Raw genomic sequence first — 19,936 nt, forward strand, 5'->3', positions numbered from 1 at the left:
GTCAGGAACAGGGACTGGGTTAGAAGTGTAGACAAAAAGGAGTGTCAGGACCTGGGTTGCCATAGATATTCAGAGGCCTGGGAATATCACATTTAAGATTACAAACAGTCTCTGTGAGTTCTCAATATAATTATGTTTTCTTTATTATTTTGCAAGGGTGTTAATTGCCTCCTAGTAATTAACTTCCCATGTGACTGTCAAGAAATGTAATCAATAGTAAGAGCAAAGGGACCAAGCTGTCATGGTTTCTGTGACCAATATCCTTTTCTCATCTCTGGCAAGGTGTTTCTGTTTTAATAAAATGAACAGGTGCAAATGTACGAGGTTACTCCAGAAAGCCACCAGCTAAATCAGTTCATCTCATGGTTCCGAAATTAAAATGTAGCCAATCAGAACTTTGAAATATAATTGCCTCATTTTCAAACTTAAATACATTATGAGCCTCCTGCTAGTGCTGCACCTGGCAAATCTACTTATTAAAGTCATGAAGGGAAGAGTTTGCTGAGACATTTTAAATATTATCCTGACATTGTAATAAAAGAAAGGAGAAAGGTAGGCATGATCTAATTCTACTTATGTCTGCTCAGTTTGGCATATATTGTTATTCCTGCAAAGCTGATAACCAAATTTCAATCATGGAAATATTTCAAACAATTTTGTACAACGTAAAAGTTACAAAATTTAAATATATCACCTCCTTTATAATTCTTCAATTTCTCTGGACTTTTTTTTATTACTCTGATATTGTCTTGTCATTTGACTCACCCAATTTGTTTAATATATATATATTTTTTTTAGCAAATCCATTTTCCTTCATCTCCATAGTGGTTTTCCGAACATTTATAGACACTATGTGAGTAACAGGTAGGGGCTGTAAGAGAGATGAAATTCAATCTCCGTCACTGTGTTGGCAAAACAATTATAGGTGTTCTGAGATGTAATTAATCTTCATCAGTGAGCAAGAAGGATATAGAATCGGTATTCAGATTTTTGTCATCAACATTTTAACCTAATTCCTTAGATATCTTCTCCTCCCTTTCTTGGATGGTATAAATAATAATAAAATGTTATATTTTAATGAATTAAAATGCATACCTGCAAAGTTTGATATTGTAACTAGCTTATATGAAATGCAATTACTCTGTATGAATATCTTTATAATCCATATGGCTATAATACTAACAATAATGACAGCACACAGTAGTATTTATAAAAAAAATACACATACTGAATATGGGAAAATTTACAAATCTAAATATAATTAAAATGGGGAAACATAATGTGTGCCAAAGTATTATGTACCAGCAGTTACCTCATGATATCCTATTGTTTTTGGTGACTTAGGAATTATAGGTCCCTAGTAATATATGCAAAACCTTTGGGGAATACGTATTACAGAACTTACAGTATCTCAGCTTTTAGAATAATAATATGATTTTTTTTAATGTTTATATTACATAACATTCCAACTTGTCTGGAACTGTAGACTCACCTTTTTCAAGAAAGATTTGTTTTTTAAAGAACTTAGGTAATATCAAGCATGGTTGTCAAATTAATTATAAATTCCTATTTGAATTTTAGAACTTCTTGGGATTTAGTATTGTAAATATGGGCTTGCGGAATTTATCACCAAAATGCTTTATTTTCAATGTTTTTCTGTTATTTGATAATTTTACTTATTATCAGAATTATACATTAAAATTATGGATTTTTTTTCTAAAAAATAACTTGACATTGACACCCAAAATAATGGCAGTAACGAATACATTATATTGTGCGTGGGTTTGTCTTCACTGCATAACCTTGTCCATCCTGACAACCACAGAAGTTGTGTTTTGGGAGAGGTATACTTCCCTGATAAATCACAAACAAACAAACGAAACAGATTTGATATTGGCTTAGTGGTAAATTGATGGATAGTAAGGAAAGATGTCAGCCTATGTGATCTTTTGGTAATGCTGTCATCTGTACCTATTTACAGGGGAGGTCACTTGTTTCATGCAATTATAGCTCTAGGGAAAGGAGTTAAAAAGCAAAGCCTTCATGTTACGTGTTGATGGCAAATGGCTGTGTTTGGCCATTTGTTAAAGAAACAGATGAACTCCCTTTAGGACATGAAAAGAATAAGCTCTTTGGGGGACATGAAAGGGACAAAGTCCAGAAATTTCAGGCTTTCCGACTTAAAAGAGCTAACTGCTTCTAGTGTCCAAGCATTACAAAGTGAAGAACGAGAAAGCTCAAGGGACACATGTTCTGTAAAAGATCAGAATAAGGATGTGGTCTTCCGTTAAAATCTTGGTAGCTTCAAGGCAGTCAGTCTCCTTTAAATCTAAGACAGGCAGAAAGGCACAAAGGTAAAGAAATGTAGCAGATCTAAGAACTATCTCTGGAAAAGAACTGTGAGTTCAGTTACTGGTAAAGGGGAATCATAAAAGGAAGAACCTCCCAGAAAGTTAAACCAAGGCCTAATCAAGGAACACTTTCCACTTCCAGAGTAAGGAGTTCATAGTGTGCCATGGAGGGTCTCAGGATGGTTGTGAACAGTGACTTCTTTGTGTCTTCTATTCACACTCTTCACAAATGGTAGTGATTACTGTCGTTACTTTCTCCCTCTTACAGCATTTATAGTATGTATAAGAAGCAAATAAATAACTCACCTTTTTAATTTATTTGACTTGAAGACCAATGGAATTCATATCTGAAATTGATTAATAAATTAGTCCACATCTCTCAAATAACTTGGCCTTTGCACTTGATATGGTGATGGGATATTTGTTTCATCTTCCCTGGGAAGAGTAGAGTAGAAGGAAAGGAATATTTGGTGATCAGCAGGGTAGACTCCTGAGATAGTAATGTTCAACCAGCACTTCATTTGCTTCCTTATTTTTCTTGGTCCTCTCTAGTTACATGGTGTAAGTGACAAGTCTTAACAAATAAAGGATCAGGCAAGTAAAGTGTATAATTTATGGACTAAGGCAGTAAACACAACAAAACACATGTCACTTTCTCTTTCTCCACTGTGAAGATCAAGAAGGTCTTATGTTCCAGGGTATGTACTTAGAAGGAGGTAGAGCCTCTGTGATCCTGGGATCCAGTAGAACCCACTGCTGATCCAGTGGACCTGTAATGTGAGCAAAAAAGAAGTGTTGTTGTTGTTTTAAACATGTAGGTTTTGGGGATACATTTTTATAGAAGCGAAATGTAGTCTCTCCTGACAATTACAAGATATGTAAGAGAAGATAGATAGATGATAGATGATAGATAGATAGATAGATAGATAGATAATACTGATATTAAATACAAAAATAGATTTCTGTTAATGTTTTAGTGTCCTATAAAAAGTAAAAATTATACACTATTTTTTATGTTTCCTTAATACGCAATAGAAAAAAGAAAACTACAATTTGTTTGGAAAATATGAGAATTGTCCCTAAACCTTTCATGAATAATTACATTGACTGCATTTATTTGTACAGAGAAGAAACATTTCTGGCCAAGGTCTAATGTTTCCATGGGTTCCAATACAAGTAAACATTCCTTGAAATTAAGTAAAGTATTGTGAACAACAAAAATCATTTGGAACATAAAAATAAGTGTATTTTCATTTTTGTTCTTTGTGTTTTGCCCCAGTATATGAAAGATAGCAAGATATTTTTAAGTAATATATCTTTGGTAAATTGCTATCATAATGTTTGCACAATAGTGAAGCATCACTTTATTGAACATTTATTTGGGAGCTTGAAATATTTGTCTTATTGTAGATCAATCCCTTTGATAACAATTTTACTAGCTTTGCAATTTGCTATTTCAATTTAATATTGCCAGTGGTGTTAGACCTGCTATTACTTTTATTGCTTAGATTACTATTGAAAATATTGTTGTGAGAAAGAAGTAATATTGCCATGATTTTATTATTAGACCACTTTTCTTACACACAATGCCAGGATTCTACAAAAGCATCAGGCTCTCAGACCATATGGTATCATTTATATCTTTTATGACTGGCTCTCAGAGTTCTCCACTAAGAATAGTAATGGTGATTTTCAGAGCTATGATCATAGAAGCTTACCAGTGTACCAGATCAAATAAATATGATGCTCCAGTTTTGAAACTTTGCAGTACATTTTTTTGGGGAAAAACAAATAATAGCTGTGTCAGTTTTGTTTTTCTGCCCCATGTAATTCTAAGATAACCTATGACAAAAAAAATTATTGAAAGCATGCAGCAGCTATTAAATTTAAACTAACATGTGATTTTTATTTTTGATTATTGTTTAGATTGTTTGAAAAATGACACATTATATGTACATTCTTGGGGGATGGATATCCCAAATTCCTTTTTCTTCAATTTAATAGCATAACCATCTTCTATTGATAAACACATAAAATATGATATTGCTTCATACTGTGAAACTGGTCCCATTTGTTGTTATCAGTATTATATTAATGTTATTACAAATAAAACTATATAGTTATTTTATATATTAGTCACATATTATATGCATTCACTACCTAATATATAGACTTTGAATACAAGAGGTTATATGTATGTTATTCTTCAGAGCAGCAGTTCTCAAAGTATACTCAAAGGACACCTGGGGGTCCCTGAGACACTTTCAGGGAGTCCACAAGATCAAGTCTCTTGTTATAATATTATTGAGATGTTATTGCTTTTTACACTTTCATTCTCTTATGATTGTATAGTGGAGATTTCTGGAAGCTTCGTGGTATATGATATTGCAATAGATTGAACGCAGAAACAGGAGCATCAGATGTTTTCTCTTACGTGAGACATTAAAGAAGTTGCAAAAAAATGAAATAAAGAAAATATTTTATGAAATATATTTCATCTTAAAAATATAGGTATTTTTCAAAGTATGTTGTTTATATGTGAGGTGTCCATCACCGTTATTTTACATGAATAAAAAAATAAATATCTAATTTAATATGGTAAAGACCTATGAGATAGCCCACAGAAACAAGAACTTTTCTTACCTCGAGATAAGAAGTTGAGGAACTATCAGTCCACGCTTTTCCTTGTCCATCCTCAGTTACAATAATCTGTGTGTTACAGAAGTAAGGTAGTAGTGCTTGTGCTTGGAGGAATTGAGGACATAAAACAAAGTCTCTCCCTTGCCATTGGGTTTTCTAGCATAGTTGCAACACCTTAAGATCTTCGTTTTGCTCAGGAGGATGCAGGAAAGGCCTGCAAGGAAGAGGAACAATACCTAAATACCTAGAAAAGCAAGACTTAATCCCTACACTGGCCCCCCCTTGCCCCGCCTCCCCGCAGATTGCTGCTTCTGTGACCCCGGCCGGAATGCTAGGTATCCACTAGAGACTACAAGCCGTTTCATATCTGTTCATTGCCGTCAACAATAAAATCAATGTTCTGTAAGAGGACAATGGGTAGGGGAGGAAACTAGCCACTGGTGCCTCACCTACTTTCTTTACCTGAACTGAGTAAAATAAAACCACTAAAGCATATGTGAACAAGGGGCTTGAAATGGGAAATCGTGCTTGCATGAGGAAAGAACTTGGAAAGGGAGGGATTTAATGGGATAAACAGAAAATTAAGGAAATATCTAAATCCACTTAATCTCAAAGCCCCACAATGGCTTGGAAAAGCGAGGCTTGGCACCTTGGACAAGTCCACGAGGCTGCATGTATCTGGCCACTGTCACGATGGAGCCCGTGGAGAGGTATTTGGAACTTGCTGTTTCTGGGCAAGCTGCCATTTCTGTGGAAGCTGCTAAATCTGTAGAAGCCACCATGTCACTGAATTTACGGACGGACTGTTTCTGTCACATGTCTATGGTCATAAACTCCGAGAATAATGGTTCCCACTTCATATCCTCCTTCCGCCTCCCGCAAGTTTCTCTCACCCACATGCTCTAACCTGGAGCCGTCCAAAGAAAGGGATTTGGGGAAAGAGCTCTCAGCTTTGGTCTAGTGATGATGGTTTCCAAGTTCATAATAAACGATTGACTTTATTGTGATGTGAAAATGCCATAGTCAGAGATGTTTCAATTCGGAATAAATAGAATAAGCAGGAACAATTGGCAGAATCACATATTGTTTTTACTTTAAAAGGTTAAGGTCCTGAAAAACTTACGTATTATGGTGAAAAAATGTATTGGAGGAGCACAATATAAAATACACTTGGTTAAATTGAATCCAGATTTTAAAAATCTTCAAATATTAATATTAAATATTAAGAAATATCAGGAAATACTTTCAATTCATGACATCATAAAATAGAGAATATAACATCTCAATTCTACATAAAAGCTAATATATAAATATTTGAGGAAGGAGTTAAGGATAACTATACATCCTTAATTACTATATTATACACAGTAATCCCTACATACATAATTATATATATATGTTAATTTTATACACACAGATACATATAAATGTACATTTACACATTTATTTGTTGCCACAGGCACTGACTAGGTCTTACTGAACATTTCATCATATTTTTTATACCAACAGATACTGGTATACATGTAATATTTTTATAAGAAAGGAAGAAAAATAACAGCAGATTTCAAATGAATATCATACAGCCACATAGTGGCCTGACTTCTGCATCCTTCCTAGTTGTGTGTAGAGACATTCTATGTGGCTGCTTGAGTAGTCTCCTTGTCTTGATAGTTTACCTGTTGTTTTTGCGCAGAATCTTGGTCGCTTTTTTTTGTTGTTGTTCTCAGAGGTTTCAGTATTTGAAAGGTATATTTACTCTTTGTTAAAGTTTGGTTTTCCAGAGTTTTAAAACAATGTATTAAGATTCTATCAAATGACCAGGGACTCAGATAATTTATCTATAGTGCATCGAGAGTCCTACCTATACTTGGAAATATACTTGGCGTAAACTATATCAGAATAGCGTAATATCTTATATGTTTATTGGTAGCTTATTTATAAGTCACCCACATGAATATTGTTAAGAAATGGTGACTCTGTGGGGCACTTAGGTGGCTCAGTCTGTTAAGGTTCTGACTTCGGCTCAGGACATGATCTCACAGCTTGTGAGTTCGAACCTTGCATTGGGCTGTGTGGTGACAGCTTGGGACCTGGAGCCTGCTTCGGATTCTGTGTCTCCCTCTGTCTCTGCCCCTCCGTTTGCATCCTGTCTCTATTTCAAAAATAAATAAACATTAAAAAACAAACAAGCAAAGAAAAACCTCAAGGGGTCTTAATAAAAAAGAAAGAAATGGTGATTTTGTTTTTATAGTTCTAAAACTTATCTTGTTTGAGAACACTTTATAATAGTTCAATAATATGTGAATCAGGATTATTTTAATAAGTATCATACATTTTTATGTATGTTTAATAATACTTAAGATGACAACACAGTATATAAAATGCAAGTTATGGCTGAAAGTTACTTAAGTACTAATTCACCTTTTCTGTAGACCTGTGCTCATATGGAAAGCACTACACTTTTTTGGCCTCCTCTTTCATTGTTGTGAAAGAAGAGAAACCACTGCAAAAAAAATGGACAACTGGTCTACAGGGGAAGGTGGTGTCAGATGTGCTTTTCCAACTTCAAGTGAAAGTGAATATTCTTTACATATTGCTGGCTAGTGAAAGGATATGAAATAAAATCTCTCACTTCTCACCACCATTAGTTACCCTCACCCAGGTTTCTCTGTCTGACAGTAGGCACGTGGTTTCTAATAAGCTCCATATCCTAAGCATGTCCATAACCATATCCATTCTAATAAGCTCCATTGCCTGTGGGTTCCACAGTCTCTCTCTAGGTATTACTTGCAAGGCTTCACATCTGGAGGGGTTTATGTAACATCTCTAAATCATGGTTTTAACATTCATACAATGGGCACAGCAATAACCATTGTGTAGAATTAAGAGGTAAGTGCCTAGAGCAGTACTTGATACTTAAAAGACACTGAATGTAAATTTTCCGTAAGCAATCGTGAATACGTACTTTTAGTTTTGCTTTTAACCCATCATTACATTTTTGCAGGATATTTTGAATATTTATCAATACGCTGAAACTTACATATACTGCAATTTCACCACCTGAAAATCATTTGCCGGTTTCTCACCCATAAATTAAGAAATTGATCTATGTTTTTATTTTATAATGTTGCTTTCAACCTGAATTCCCTTTTTCCATAGCAATATTCAGGCTTAGAATTATAATATTTATATTATTTCCATTCTGTTTTCCCACATGGCTAACTTGTAGTTTCATATTTTATATGACTAAACTCAAACTCTCCTTTCCCAAATGAATTATTCTGTATATGTTTACGTTTAGCTTCAACCATTTCTCTCTGGATCTTGTCAATTGGTTAAGCCAGTTAAAAATATATACTTAATTCATATTGTATGTAATGTACTGTGTTAGGCTTTTGCAAATGGAAGATACAAAGAAAAATAAAATGTTGCTGCAACACTCAGAGAAATATAAAATTATCACTCCTTTTATATTCCCTTGAGTCTATTATTTTCCTCATTTTCTTTTCTCATAGTTGGCTCTGTGTTATAATTCCAAAATTCAAATTAGTTTCACATCACATCTCAATAAATCTGGTCTGTCCTACTGCACTGTTATGAGGTTGGATGTAATAACATTTGTGAAGTCTACCAAACAAAGGTACTTTTTAAATATAGAGAATAGTAACTTTTTCCTCATTACCCCTGTTTGTTAAGACAGAAATCATGCATTTTTCAGAGTTGGTTTGTTCTGAGCTCTAATTAATAACTGTGTCACTTTAAACAATTTGTTGAACCTTGCTAAGGTACATTTCCTCAACAGTGAAATGCAGAATATAATAGCACCCATCCCCAAGGACTGCTGTAAGGATTAAATGAAATAATCCATGTAAAGTGCTCAGCACAGCATGCATAGAAACACTGAATAAATTGTAAGAAGAAAAATAATAGCCACCATTTATCACTAATTACGAAAAAGGCATTTTATTAAGTTTTCATGGTAATTATCTAATTTCATTTACACAGAAAACCTATGAAGAAAGTACTATTGTTATAGCTACAATAATGATTCTTATTGTAGTTTTAACACAGCTAGCACAGTGATAGGCATGCTGTAGACATTTAATAAATACTTGCTATACTTTTGTTAACCTCTAGATTGTAATTACCTTAGGCCTTTATTAGCTGTATCTACCAGTCAACGTTCTTTCAAAAATAGAATCTGACTGCAGTAGAAAAAGAATTTATTTAAAGACATGGCTTGGACGGCTCACGGAATCTGCAGGAGGACTAGGGATTCCGGCTCAGAGGCTATGCCAGGCCCAGTCCCTAAATCACATAGCAAGTGTGATTTCTTGAGGACGTCGAGAAGCAAAAGAATCTACAACTGGCACATCTGACACCCCAAAACAGCTTATTGAATTCATCGTTAATTCATTTCACACAACTTCCAACATTTGTATATCTTTGTTGTAAAGGGAGTTGAAGAAGCAGTTACCTGTTCCTCTTTTTGGAGAGAATATCCAAATGTGCTCGGGGCCACTAACTTAGAAATTTCACTCAGGCATTGAGTGCTTCCGTTTTCATAAGATTGATTTGTGGTCCTTGTACATGGCGAAGGTACGGGCCAGCAGCCAGGATCTCTGCTACCTGGGTTTCCAAGTTTTTTCAGTATGATGTCATTAACAAAATATGTCCTGGGGCATGATGAGATGGTCTACGTTCCCATGAAATAAATCATATCACGGAGACTGTGAAATGATTGAATCCTAGAATGAAAGGAGAAATGAGAATGTTTACCTTCTGTACCTGACATTTGAAAGAAAACTGCTTCCGGTATATTCTCTGTTTACAATGATAGAGGAAACACTTTGTGCCACAAGAGAGGATTTATCCCTAGTGCCAGGAGTCATCCCACCAGTAAGCTGCCACATCTGGAATAGCATTTCAATTAGAGTTGCTCTATGGCTAAGCTGTAGCCAACATGGTGAGTTAATTGGAGATGGAATATGAATACTATCCTCACAATTTTCAGTACTGAATGGATCTATAATTCCTGCAGTTGTGTCAAACAGAACAAAATAAGCAGTATCACTTTGGATTTAGTCTTTTGGTAGGAAAGGAAAGCTTCATTGTATTCTTCTTACCTTAATAGGTCTTATTTCATAATACGTTAGGGAGCCAATGTTCCTCTCTTCTAATTCTTTACCCAGGGACTGGGAAAATAAAGAGGCATGAGTTAAGTTCCCACTGGACCTAATTTGAGGGGGATTCACGGAAAACCCAATTTACTATCTTAATTCTATAAGGCTGCCCACTGATTCCTGGAATATTCTGGCATTCAGGAGCCCTAAGAATTAATTCACAATGTACAGAAAAGATTTGGCCTACTTAAACTTGTTACAGGAGTTCCGAGTCTTTGAGATGATTCAGGACTGGGAATTCAATAGGGCCTCATTCTTCTCTCTCATGATGACTCAAGTCAGGTCTTAGTCTCCAGATTTAATTTTTTTTCAATTATACAAATCGAATAGGACTTCAGGGCACCAGTCCTGTATTTAAATCCCTAGGAACCATGAGGTGATTAATAAACTATAAAATTCCTACTGTTTAGACCTTTCTAAGTAGCACACTAGACCTAATGTATACTATGATACCTATGCTTCAATCAGAGTATTAATTGTATCCTCATTGAAATCAGAATTTTCCTGATTTCACACAGCTTTTCACACTAACTGGTATCCCTACCCTACAGAAAACAGCCACGTTATTCAGCAGAGATGTTAGCTTTGTCTTTCACCAATGCATGTAATTTTTTTCTCCCATAAAAATTCGCTAATTCGTGATAGCTTATTGGAAAATTAGTCTTAGTTTCAATACACTCCCCTGGGGCATAATGGCTGATAGAAGTGGGGCATGATGAACTCTGGCTTCCCAGTGAAGGCCATTCCTTTGATTCAGATTATTACAACGGCTGAAAGCAAGACAGCATTAGTTAATCAGACAAAGAAGAAGGTGCTGTTTCTTGGAGTCAAGGAAGCAAGTATTAATGATTAATGCTTTGAATTATTCTGAGTTAATTTCAGTCCTTCCATATACCTACCTTGCAGTTACCCTGTTCCCATGCCTTCCCAATCAGCGTTCTTTCTAACTTTAATTTAACAGATCTAGCAGGAATTTAAATTCAGTCTTGGGATCAAAGTTTGTTTTGAAGCCCTACAGCTGCAAGAGATAAAAGATTCCTTTAGCACACTCTTTGAAAGTCTCCAACATTCATTCCGTTCTTTGAGAGGAAAGTGCAGGGATTTGAGCCCTTTAAGCAAGTCATCTCTATTTGCAGTAACCAATTCACCCTCAGTCTTTGAATTTTTCATGTTCTTCGTTCAGCTCTGTGGGTACATAGTCCCAAATGCTGTCTCCACAGCATTCTAGATGAGCACAGGTGGTAATTTCTGTTGTCAAATTTCCACTCATAATACCATATAGATTTAAAAAGCTTCATGTCTCAACCAGTCGAGGACACCAAGTATATATTGTCCCAATTCCCCAGGAGAGCTATTGCCAAAACACTTCTGATACCAGTACTTTATTAGCTCGGATTCTTTGCTGCAAGTAAGGAAAACAGGCTCTAGTTGAGCTAATCTGATAAGGAATTCATTGGAGGATATTGTATAGCATATGGAATCATCAAGAAATCTGGAGAAGCATACTTTTGGGATACATAGGATAAAGTAAAAAATCTTGCATAAGACTTACTTAGTGAGGTCATCACCGCTAACTGCAATAAATGCTAGATTGCTCCGGGCACTACCATCACTGCTGTCACCACTACTGCCTGAGAGAATTGCTCTGGGCATCCTCTTTGCTATTGCATCAATGGCTTAAGATTCAAAATCTGGGTGGGCACACTGGATTCCTATAGCTTTCATGATGCGCCCACTCTATCTGTAAGGGGACTGGGAAAGTGAAGACCTGAATCTTTCAGGCTCTGTAGTTTATGCTCTGTTTGGGTAATTTCTCAAAAGTTTGAAAAGGAGTTCATAAAGAGGATCCTCTAAAGAAGGGCAAACTAATTGGCTCGCCATACTGAAGTATTTTAATATGAAAATATGTTGTGTCTTTCAGAGAAAAGGAAAACAGGAAAAGCACAATTTCTTTTTTTTTTATTTTTATTTTATTTATTTATTTATTTATTTATTTATTTTTTTTTAATATATGAAATTTACTGTCAAATTGGTTTCCATACAACACCCAGTGCTCATCCCAAAAGGTGCCCTCCTCAATACCCATCACCCACCCTGCCCTCCCTCCCACCCCCCATCAACCCTCAGTTTGTTCTCAGTTTTTAACAGTCTCTTATGCTTTGGCTCTCTCCCACTCTAACCTCTTTTTTTTTTTTTTTTTTTTCCTTCCCCTCCCCCATGGGTTTCTGTTACGTTTCTCAGGATCCACATAAGAGTGAAACCATATGGTATCTTTCTCTGTATGGCTTATTTCACTTAGCATCACACTCTCCAGTTCCATCCACGTTGCTACAAAAGGCCATATTTCATTTTTTCTCATTGCCACGTAGTATTCCATTGTGTATATAAACCACAATTTCTTTATCCATTCATCAGTTGATGGACATTTAGGCTCTTTCCATAATTTGGCTATTGTTGAGAGTGCTGCTATAAACATTGGGGTACAAGTGCCCCTATGCATCAGTACTCCTGTATCCCTTGGATAAATTCCTAGCAGTGTTATTGCTGGGTCATAGGGTAGGTCTATTTTTAATTTTCTGAGGAACCTCCACACTGCTTTCCAGAGTGGCTGCACCAATTTGCATTCCCACCAACAGTGCAAGAGGGTTCCCGTTTCTCCACATCCTCTCCAGCATCTATAGTCTCCTGATTTGTTCATTTTGGCCACTCTGACTGGCATGAGGTGGTATCTGAGTGTGGTTTTGATTTGTATTTCCCTGATAAGGAGCGACGTTGAACATCTTTTCATGTGCCTGTTGGCCATCCGGATGTCTTCTTTAGAGAAGTGTCTATTCATGTTTTCTGCCCATTTCTTCACTGGGTTATTTGTTTTTCGGGTGTGGAGTTTGATGAGCTCTTTATAGATTTTGGATACTAGCCCTTTGTCCGATGTGTCATTTGCAAATATCTTTTCCCATTCCGTTGGTTGCCTTTTAGTTTTGTTGGTTATTTCCTTTGCTGAAGCACAATTTATTTCTACACAACTACTAGGGATTAGGATCAGTTTTAGATTTATGCCGTTGTGTACCCATCACTTTGTAGCCTCATAAAATTGGCCAGTTCACAAGCTATTGAACAAGCTTGTCATTTAGTTTATGCAACATTAAAGTATTTTGTCAATTTCAGTAGAAACTCTATACCCATGACATAGAATGATGTGAATAGACTTGCAATGATATGTGGCCACTCAAAGTCATGTCAATGATTTACTGTAAAAGTTAGGAAAATTCTAAGCTAATAAAAATCATTCAAATAGTCCCTATGAAATGTTTGGATAAAAAATCTTTATGTTACCAAGTAAGGCAATGATTTCTGTCATGTCAAGGTTTGCAATTAATTTGGGCAAATCTTTGCTAGCGAATATCAGAAGATAAAAGAATCCATGCTATTTTCTAGAAAACTGGCTCTTGAGGAACAAAAAGTAACTTTATACCAGGGAGGTCCGATTGAGCAATAACTTTGACGAGCATTGATGAACACAATTTCATGTTCATCTGTCAGCTTTGGAGTTAGTACTTAGTATAAGTATCAACCTATTTTAGACTAAACCAACAAACAAATTAATAAATAAAAATACAGCCATAGAATCAATATATTTTGCCATGTGTTCAGGGTACACTACAGCATTCAGTACAAGGAACTTTATTTGTTTTATTGGCTTATTGCTTACAGAAAATTTGTGTTACTACACTCAGTTGTTATTAATATGTATTATTTCAGAAAGTCCTGCATTCGTAAACATAAGCAGGAGATGAGTTTGAAGGCATTAAATTGGTAGTGTCACAAAATCAGAAATGATGGTTCTTTCTTTTTAAAAACAATGTTTCATAGATTCGTCACATTCAACTGACACACAATTTTTTTTGCCTATTAGCTTCCTTCATTTTAAGATGCCCTGTGTCCCTGTTCTTTGCACATTTTGTTAGATATTGTACAATATTCTATTACTGTAGTAAGACTATTGCTATACTTTCATAATAATTAAGATTGTCATCCATATAGCATTGTCATTTCTACTGAAAAGATTTTTGATTGTCTCAATAGGTTAAGTATTCAGAAAGCAATGCATAAAATGTGAACCAGCAGGCTTCTACTTTTATATTAAGAAGTGACTGAATAAGATCATTTTATTTAAATGTGTAACACATAAGACATGCACATAGTGTATTGACAAGTCAATAGTATTTTTTTGGCTATTTTTTTAAACGTTTTTTATTATTTTTGAGACAGAGAGAGACAGAGCATGAACGGGGGAGGGTCACAGAGAGAGGCAGACACAGAATCTGAAACAGGCTCCAGGCTCTGAGCTGTCAGCACAGAGCCCAACGTGGGGCTCGAACTCACGGACTGTGAGATCATGACCTGAGCCCAAGTCGGACACTCAACCAACCAAGCCACCCAGGCGCCCCTTGGCTATCTTTTTATATGGATTCACCATACTTATTTAAATTTTACTCAAGTAACACATTGATATGAATTCATAAAAACCATAAAAGCACAGTTTCCTCCCTCAGTCCTTCCTAACCGTAGTCCTACTTTCTAAAGGAAAGAGTTTCTGGTTTGGATTATTTTGATGGATTTATAACTGAAGAAGTAACTTCTAAATAATCATGAAAAATACCTGATTACTTTTCTACATTTTTGAGGAAATGAATTGTATTTTCTCAAAGCTCTAGAGAATTTAGAATGCTTTAGAACACATTTGAAAATATATCCTAAATAAGTTCTGAACATAGGTTTTGAATATTTGAAAGTATATAATTATATTGGTCAATGCTTTTCATGCTCATCAGTATAGGCAGAAAGGCAAATCAGGATATCCATATTTATGACTGTGAAGCATGAAAATAGAGTATAAATATAAAAATCCATAAGATCAATATGTAAATGCAGTAGTGTTAATAAAAACTTTTGCTAACAGAGTTATGAGATGAAAATCATCTGTATTCTACATCCATAACTGTGCCAATAAAATTCACATGAAAGATTATTAGAGGAATTGTATTAATATTTAAAGCACTTAAAGGAGCTCCTGTCAAAGTAAGAACTAATGAGAGAGACAGAGAGATGGGGATGGGGAGAGATCGAATTAGTTTCAAAACTAGCTGATTAAATATCAAGTGTTAACTAGAGTTACTATCAGAGGAGGGGGGCGGAGAATGAATCTTGTCCAACTGTTTTGTAAAAAATACATTTATACTTAAAAAAATATTATTTAATGGAGAAGTACTAGCAGTATAGAGAGTTAACATGGTGCCCAGCTAATCTTCTATAACTTATTTTGAAAGTGTCACTTAGCCTAATTCCCTTTGCCTCCACAGATTCATTAATGCCATACATTTCTCTTCGTATTATTCTTTGCTTCATGTGACCTAGTTTTCTTAAGAACAGTGATTGACTGCAATTTCCTGCCAGCAAGAGGTTGTTTATTACTATTATAATTATTGTTGTATTATTTTGTTTCTCTATAGTCCTCAAAACCATGTTGAACAAAATTACTTAGTTGGTACATACTTAACCGGTATTTCCAGACTTATATCTCCCTAATAATCTAGATACTAAATTTAGTTTTTCTGGGTCATTTTTATATAACCTTAATTTGTTTTCTAAGTTTATTCACCACAAAATGTATGATTAGTCATCATTTACTTGCCATTTGAAAAGTACTTTATCTTCGACATGACTTCTGGAAAATACTGTGGGCTAAAATGTTGTGTGACATCCTTTAATCATTGTATTGTCTCTTTGTAGTTATGTAAATCACTAGACATGTAATAATTCTAATGTATCACTGAAATTTCGTGTTCACATTCTATAAAAATGAATTTTACTAATTGCCAAGTACAAAAGAAAAGATATCCAGAAGCATATTTCTGGAGATTCTCTTGACCTCTAGTAGAATGAATTTCAGAAACTGAAGACATTATTTTAGTATCAAAAATAACCTTGTGTCATTTGCCATTTAAAAATTAAGATGAAAGTTTATCCACACTCACTTTCATAAACTGAAACATCTGTATGTTCTGTGCACAACAGGTGTCCAATAAGTATTTTGAGTGACTGTCAATAGTGACTCTTAATGACTTCATAATGAAGTCATTATTCAAGTGCCATGTTAAAACTGTGTTTCTTAGAAATTACATAGTGACAGTTTTCAGCTGACAGACACTGTTACATACATTTTGATAATCCAAAATGCATTCTATTTTAAAATACTATTTAACTGGAATAAAATTTACTAATTTAGAAACTTTCAGAAGTGTATTACAACAAACAATGAAAATAATTAAAATATGCATAGCCATGAAACAATAAAGTCTTATCAAATGTTTTCAAGTAAAAGATGACAATGAAATGAATGATTAGTTTTCAAAGTAGTGGCATCTGCTCTGTGAATAATCCAAGAAATGCTTTCCAATTTCCATGCATCAACTCCTTTATTCAAAAGAAGGAATTTCTCAAAGAGACACATGGGACCAAACAAAATGTAGGGTACTGTGAAATTGGAATTTTAAAATGCATCTCTTATTTATACCCTGATTACTTTAAAAAAATTATTTTAAGCATATCAAATGGGTATACCCTCAAAATTCTTCTTCATAGGGGTGCCTGGGTGGCTCAGTTATTTAAGCATCTGACTCTTGATTTCGGCCCAGATCTTTATCTCATGGTTCATGGGTTTGAGCCCCATGTGGGACTCCGTGTTGACAGTGCAGAGCCTACTTGGGATTCTCTCTCTCTCTCCCTGTCTCTCTCTGGCTGCCCCCTCAAAATAAATAAATAAACTTTAAAAATTTTTCATAATTTTTTGCTATAAAAATCATTTTTCCTTCTTCTAGTAAAAGTCTATACCTTCAATATCCAAAAGATGCCAGGACTCTGTATTCCTTTGCTCTAGAAGAAATAACAATTCCAATATTCATGAATGTAATTTTCTGTTAATTGACAAAAAGTACTTGGCAGCATTGATGAAATAGTTTGGATCTGAATATTGATATAGCCCTAATACATAAAATGAATATAAAGTAATTGCCCTAAATATGTATATGTGTTGGTGTAATTCTCTTTTGCCTGAGTGGCATAGTTTAAAAATGATAATTTGGAGGTTTTAAAACAGTGTGTTAGAAACACTGCTTGCATCACGAAACTGCTATTGACACACTTTGTCCAAATTCAGTTAAATAAAAATGACTGCAACTGACCATTTGAAAACAACTGTTTTTTGAATCGGATATTTAAAACTAAATGGAACTTTAAAGAATTGTTTATAACATCATAGAATTTTAAGTTAAATGAGATTATGATCATCCATAATGTTCTGATTTTCAAAGGAGGGAATGAAGGTACAGAGGAAGGGTTTAATGTGTACCATATAACTTTTTGGTGGGTATAAGAGTGACTATAATGTCACTTGTCTCACCTGCCAATAATACTTCTTAAGCCACTGAAAACACTTTACAAATTTTGTGGTGTGTTTGTGTGGACAAAACTCAGCCATACACTATAGTGAAATGAAAGCAACATGGAATTCTTAACAAAACCAATGCTTTTAAGAAATAGTAAAAGCCATAAAAAGGGTGTTTTTGTTTTTTGAGTCCTTGTTCATATTTACTTTGGAAGTAAAAGAGACATGGGAGAAATGTCTTTTCTTTTGTGAAAATATATTTTTATTGAGGTAAAATATATATAAACATAAAACTTGCCATTTTATCTATACACTTCAGTGACATTAATTACATTGACAATACTGTGCAACCATCACCACTGTCTTGTTTTCAAAAAGTTTACATCACTGCAAACAGAATTTCTGTATCTAATATACAATCATTGTGTTCCATTTGCTCTTCCCTCACCCCTGGTAAATTCTAATCTATTTTCTATCCCAATGAAATTGACTAATCTAGATATTTCATATAAGTGGAATCATATAATATTTTGCCTTTTTTTTGGCCTGGCTTATTCCACTTACGTATTTTCAAGGTTTATTCATGTTTTAACATGTATCAGAACTTCACTTATTTTTATGGGTCAATACTGTTCGTATATATTATATATATATGTATATATACACAATATATATACATATATGTGTATATATATTGTGTATATATACATATATACAATATATATACATATATGTATATATACATATATATACATATATGTGTATATATACATATATGTATATATATTATATATATGTATATACATATATATATATTATATATGCTACCACAATTAGTATATATAGTTATCTATGGATGGATAGTTGAGTTGTTTCTATCTTTTGGCTATTGTCTCAACTATCTTTTATGTTTAGATAATTAATAAACTTTTAGATGTTTGCTTATTTTAGTGTGGCATCAACTTTGGTTTCTACCGTTGGTTAATCAGACATTTGAAAAAAACCAATTTCAGATAGATAATTAATGGCACCAGAACAAAAGTCAAAATTAGAACTTCAATTTTTTTTAATGTTTTTCTCTTCTGTATACACTTTGTTTCAAACTATTTTGCCTTGACACATTAGAATATAGTTAAAGGGAATAACCAGATTGCATAGTTGAATTTAAAAATTTTCTATTTTAAAAGCTTTCTCTTTCTTTGAACATTAATAAAATCATTTAATAATGATTATATATATTTTCTCTACTGAGTTAATGAAAATATTTCTTTAAAATGGAGCACTTGTAAAGAATTATTAATATTAATGCCAAAAATGAAAGTTAAATTAATGACTACCATTTGTGGGAGAAAGTTCATTCAAATACCATCTAAGGAGAACATGGAAACATTAAGTTCAGCTTTAACTTTCAGGCCAAACTATTTGCTTTAACACAAGTTATTTTAATTATCTTCTTCCATGAAAGTTCTATTTTAAGGGGAGCAAAAAAATAAAACAATTCGAAAGCACCAAAAAAAAAATCCCAACTTGCTATTAATTTGCTACACACAGAATCATAGATTGTATTTGTTTTTAATATTAACATATTAAATGTGTTTGGAGAAAAGGGAAAATAACTATTTTATTAAAGTATTGAATTTCAATATTTTTCCAGATGAATTCAAGTTCTTTATGAAAAGGCTACCCATGAATTATTTCCTCAACACATCTACCATAATGCATTTGTGGACAATGGATTCTAATTTTCAGCGCCGCTATGAACAACTGGAGAACAGCATGAAGCAACTGTTCCTAAAGGCGCAGAAAATTGTACACAAGCTCTTTAGCCTTAGCAAGAGGTGCCATAAACAACCCCTCATCAGCTTGCCAAGACAAAGGTAAGACATATGTGGCAATATAGACAACTAAGGACATTGTTTGGCCAGTAAACTGTATTTATTTTCTAAATGTGAATGTGGTGATATACATAGAATTGTGTTATAATTTGTATTATTAGAGATAATTTGAAAACAATATTTTCTCAATAAGTCCTAAAATAATAAATAGTGTTTTCCAAAGTAGTATTCCAATGGGGAACCCATATACTGATACTTCCTTGTTTTTCCTTTTCTTTTATTATCATAACCAAGAAATCTTCTGACTGTTTTGTATGGTAGTCAACTAATATCCATATTACAGTGAACAGAAAAACACAAAACCCTACAGGCATATTATAAGCATAGAATGTAAGCAGTACCACAAAGTAAAATTTCTCTATATGTAATTTTCAAATAAAAGAATTTAAAGTTTATTTTCTTTGAACATTGCTCATAATAAAT

The 19,936-nt window shown here is 34.0% G+C and overlaps 1 protein-coding gene and 1 long non-coding RNA gene across 2 annotated transcripts in view; one reads left to right on the forward strand and one right to left on the reverse strand.

Moving 5' to 3' along the window:
• BRINP3 (BMP/retinoic acid inducible neural specific 3) overlaps positions 1-19,936 on the forward strand; it is a 406,055-nt gene that overhangs the window by 314,154 nt on the left and 71,965 nt on the right. Inside the window, exon 7 of the mRNA XM_042975995.1 lies at positions 19,273-19,495. Within this exon, the coding sequence (XP_042831929.1) occupies positions 19,273-19,495 (223 nt within the window). The remainder of the gene's footprint in view (positions 1-19,272; positions 19,496-19,936) is intronic.
• On the reverse strand, positions 789-10,186 carry LOC122235807. Its single transcript, XR_006213860.1, has 5 exons — positions 10,118-10,186; positions 9,469-9,739; positions 4,995-5,205; positions 2,658-3,121; positions 789-871 (listed from the first exon to the last, which is right to left on the reverse strand). It is a non-coding gene; the product is annotated as an uncharacterized LOC122235807 (long non-coding RNA).

This window comes from Panthera tigris, chromosome F3, assembly GCF_018350195.1.
Source record: "Panthera tigris isolate Pti1 chromosome F3, P.tigris_Pti1_mat1.1, whole genome shotgun sequence".
NCBI classification, from domain to species: Eukaryota; Metazoa; Chordata; class Mammalia; order Carnivora; family Felidae; genus Panthera; species Panthera tigris.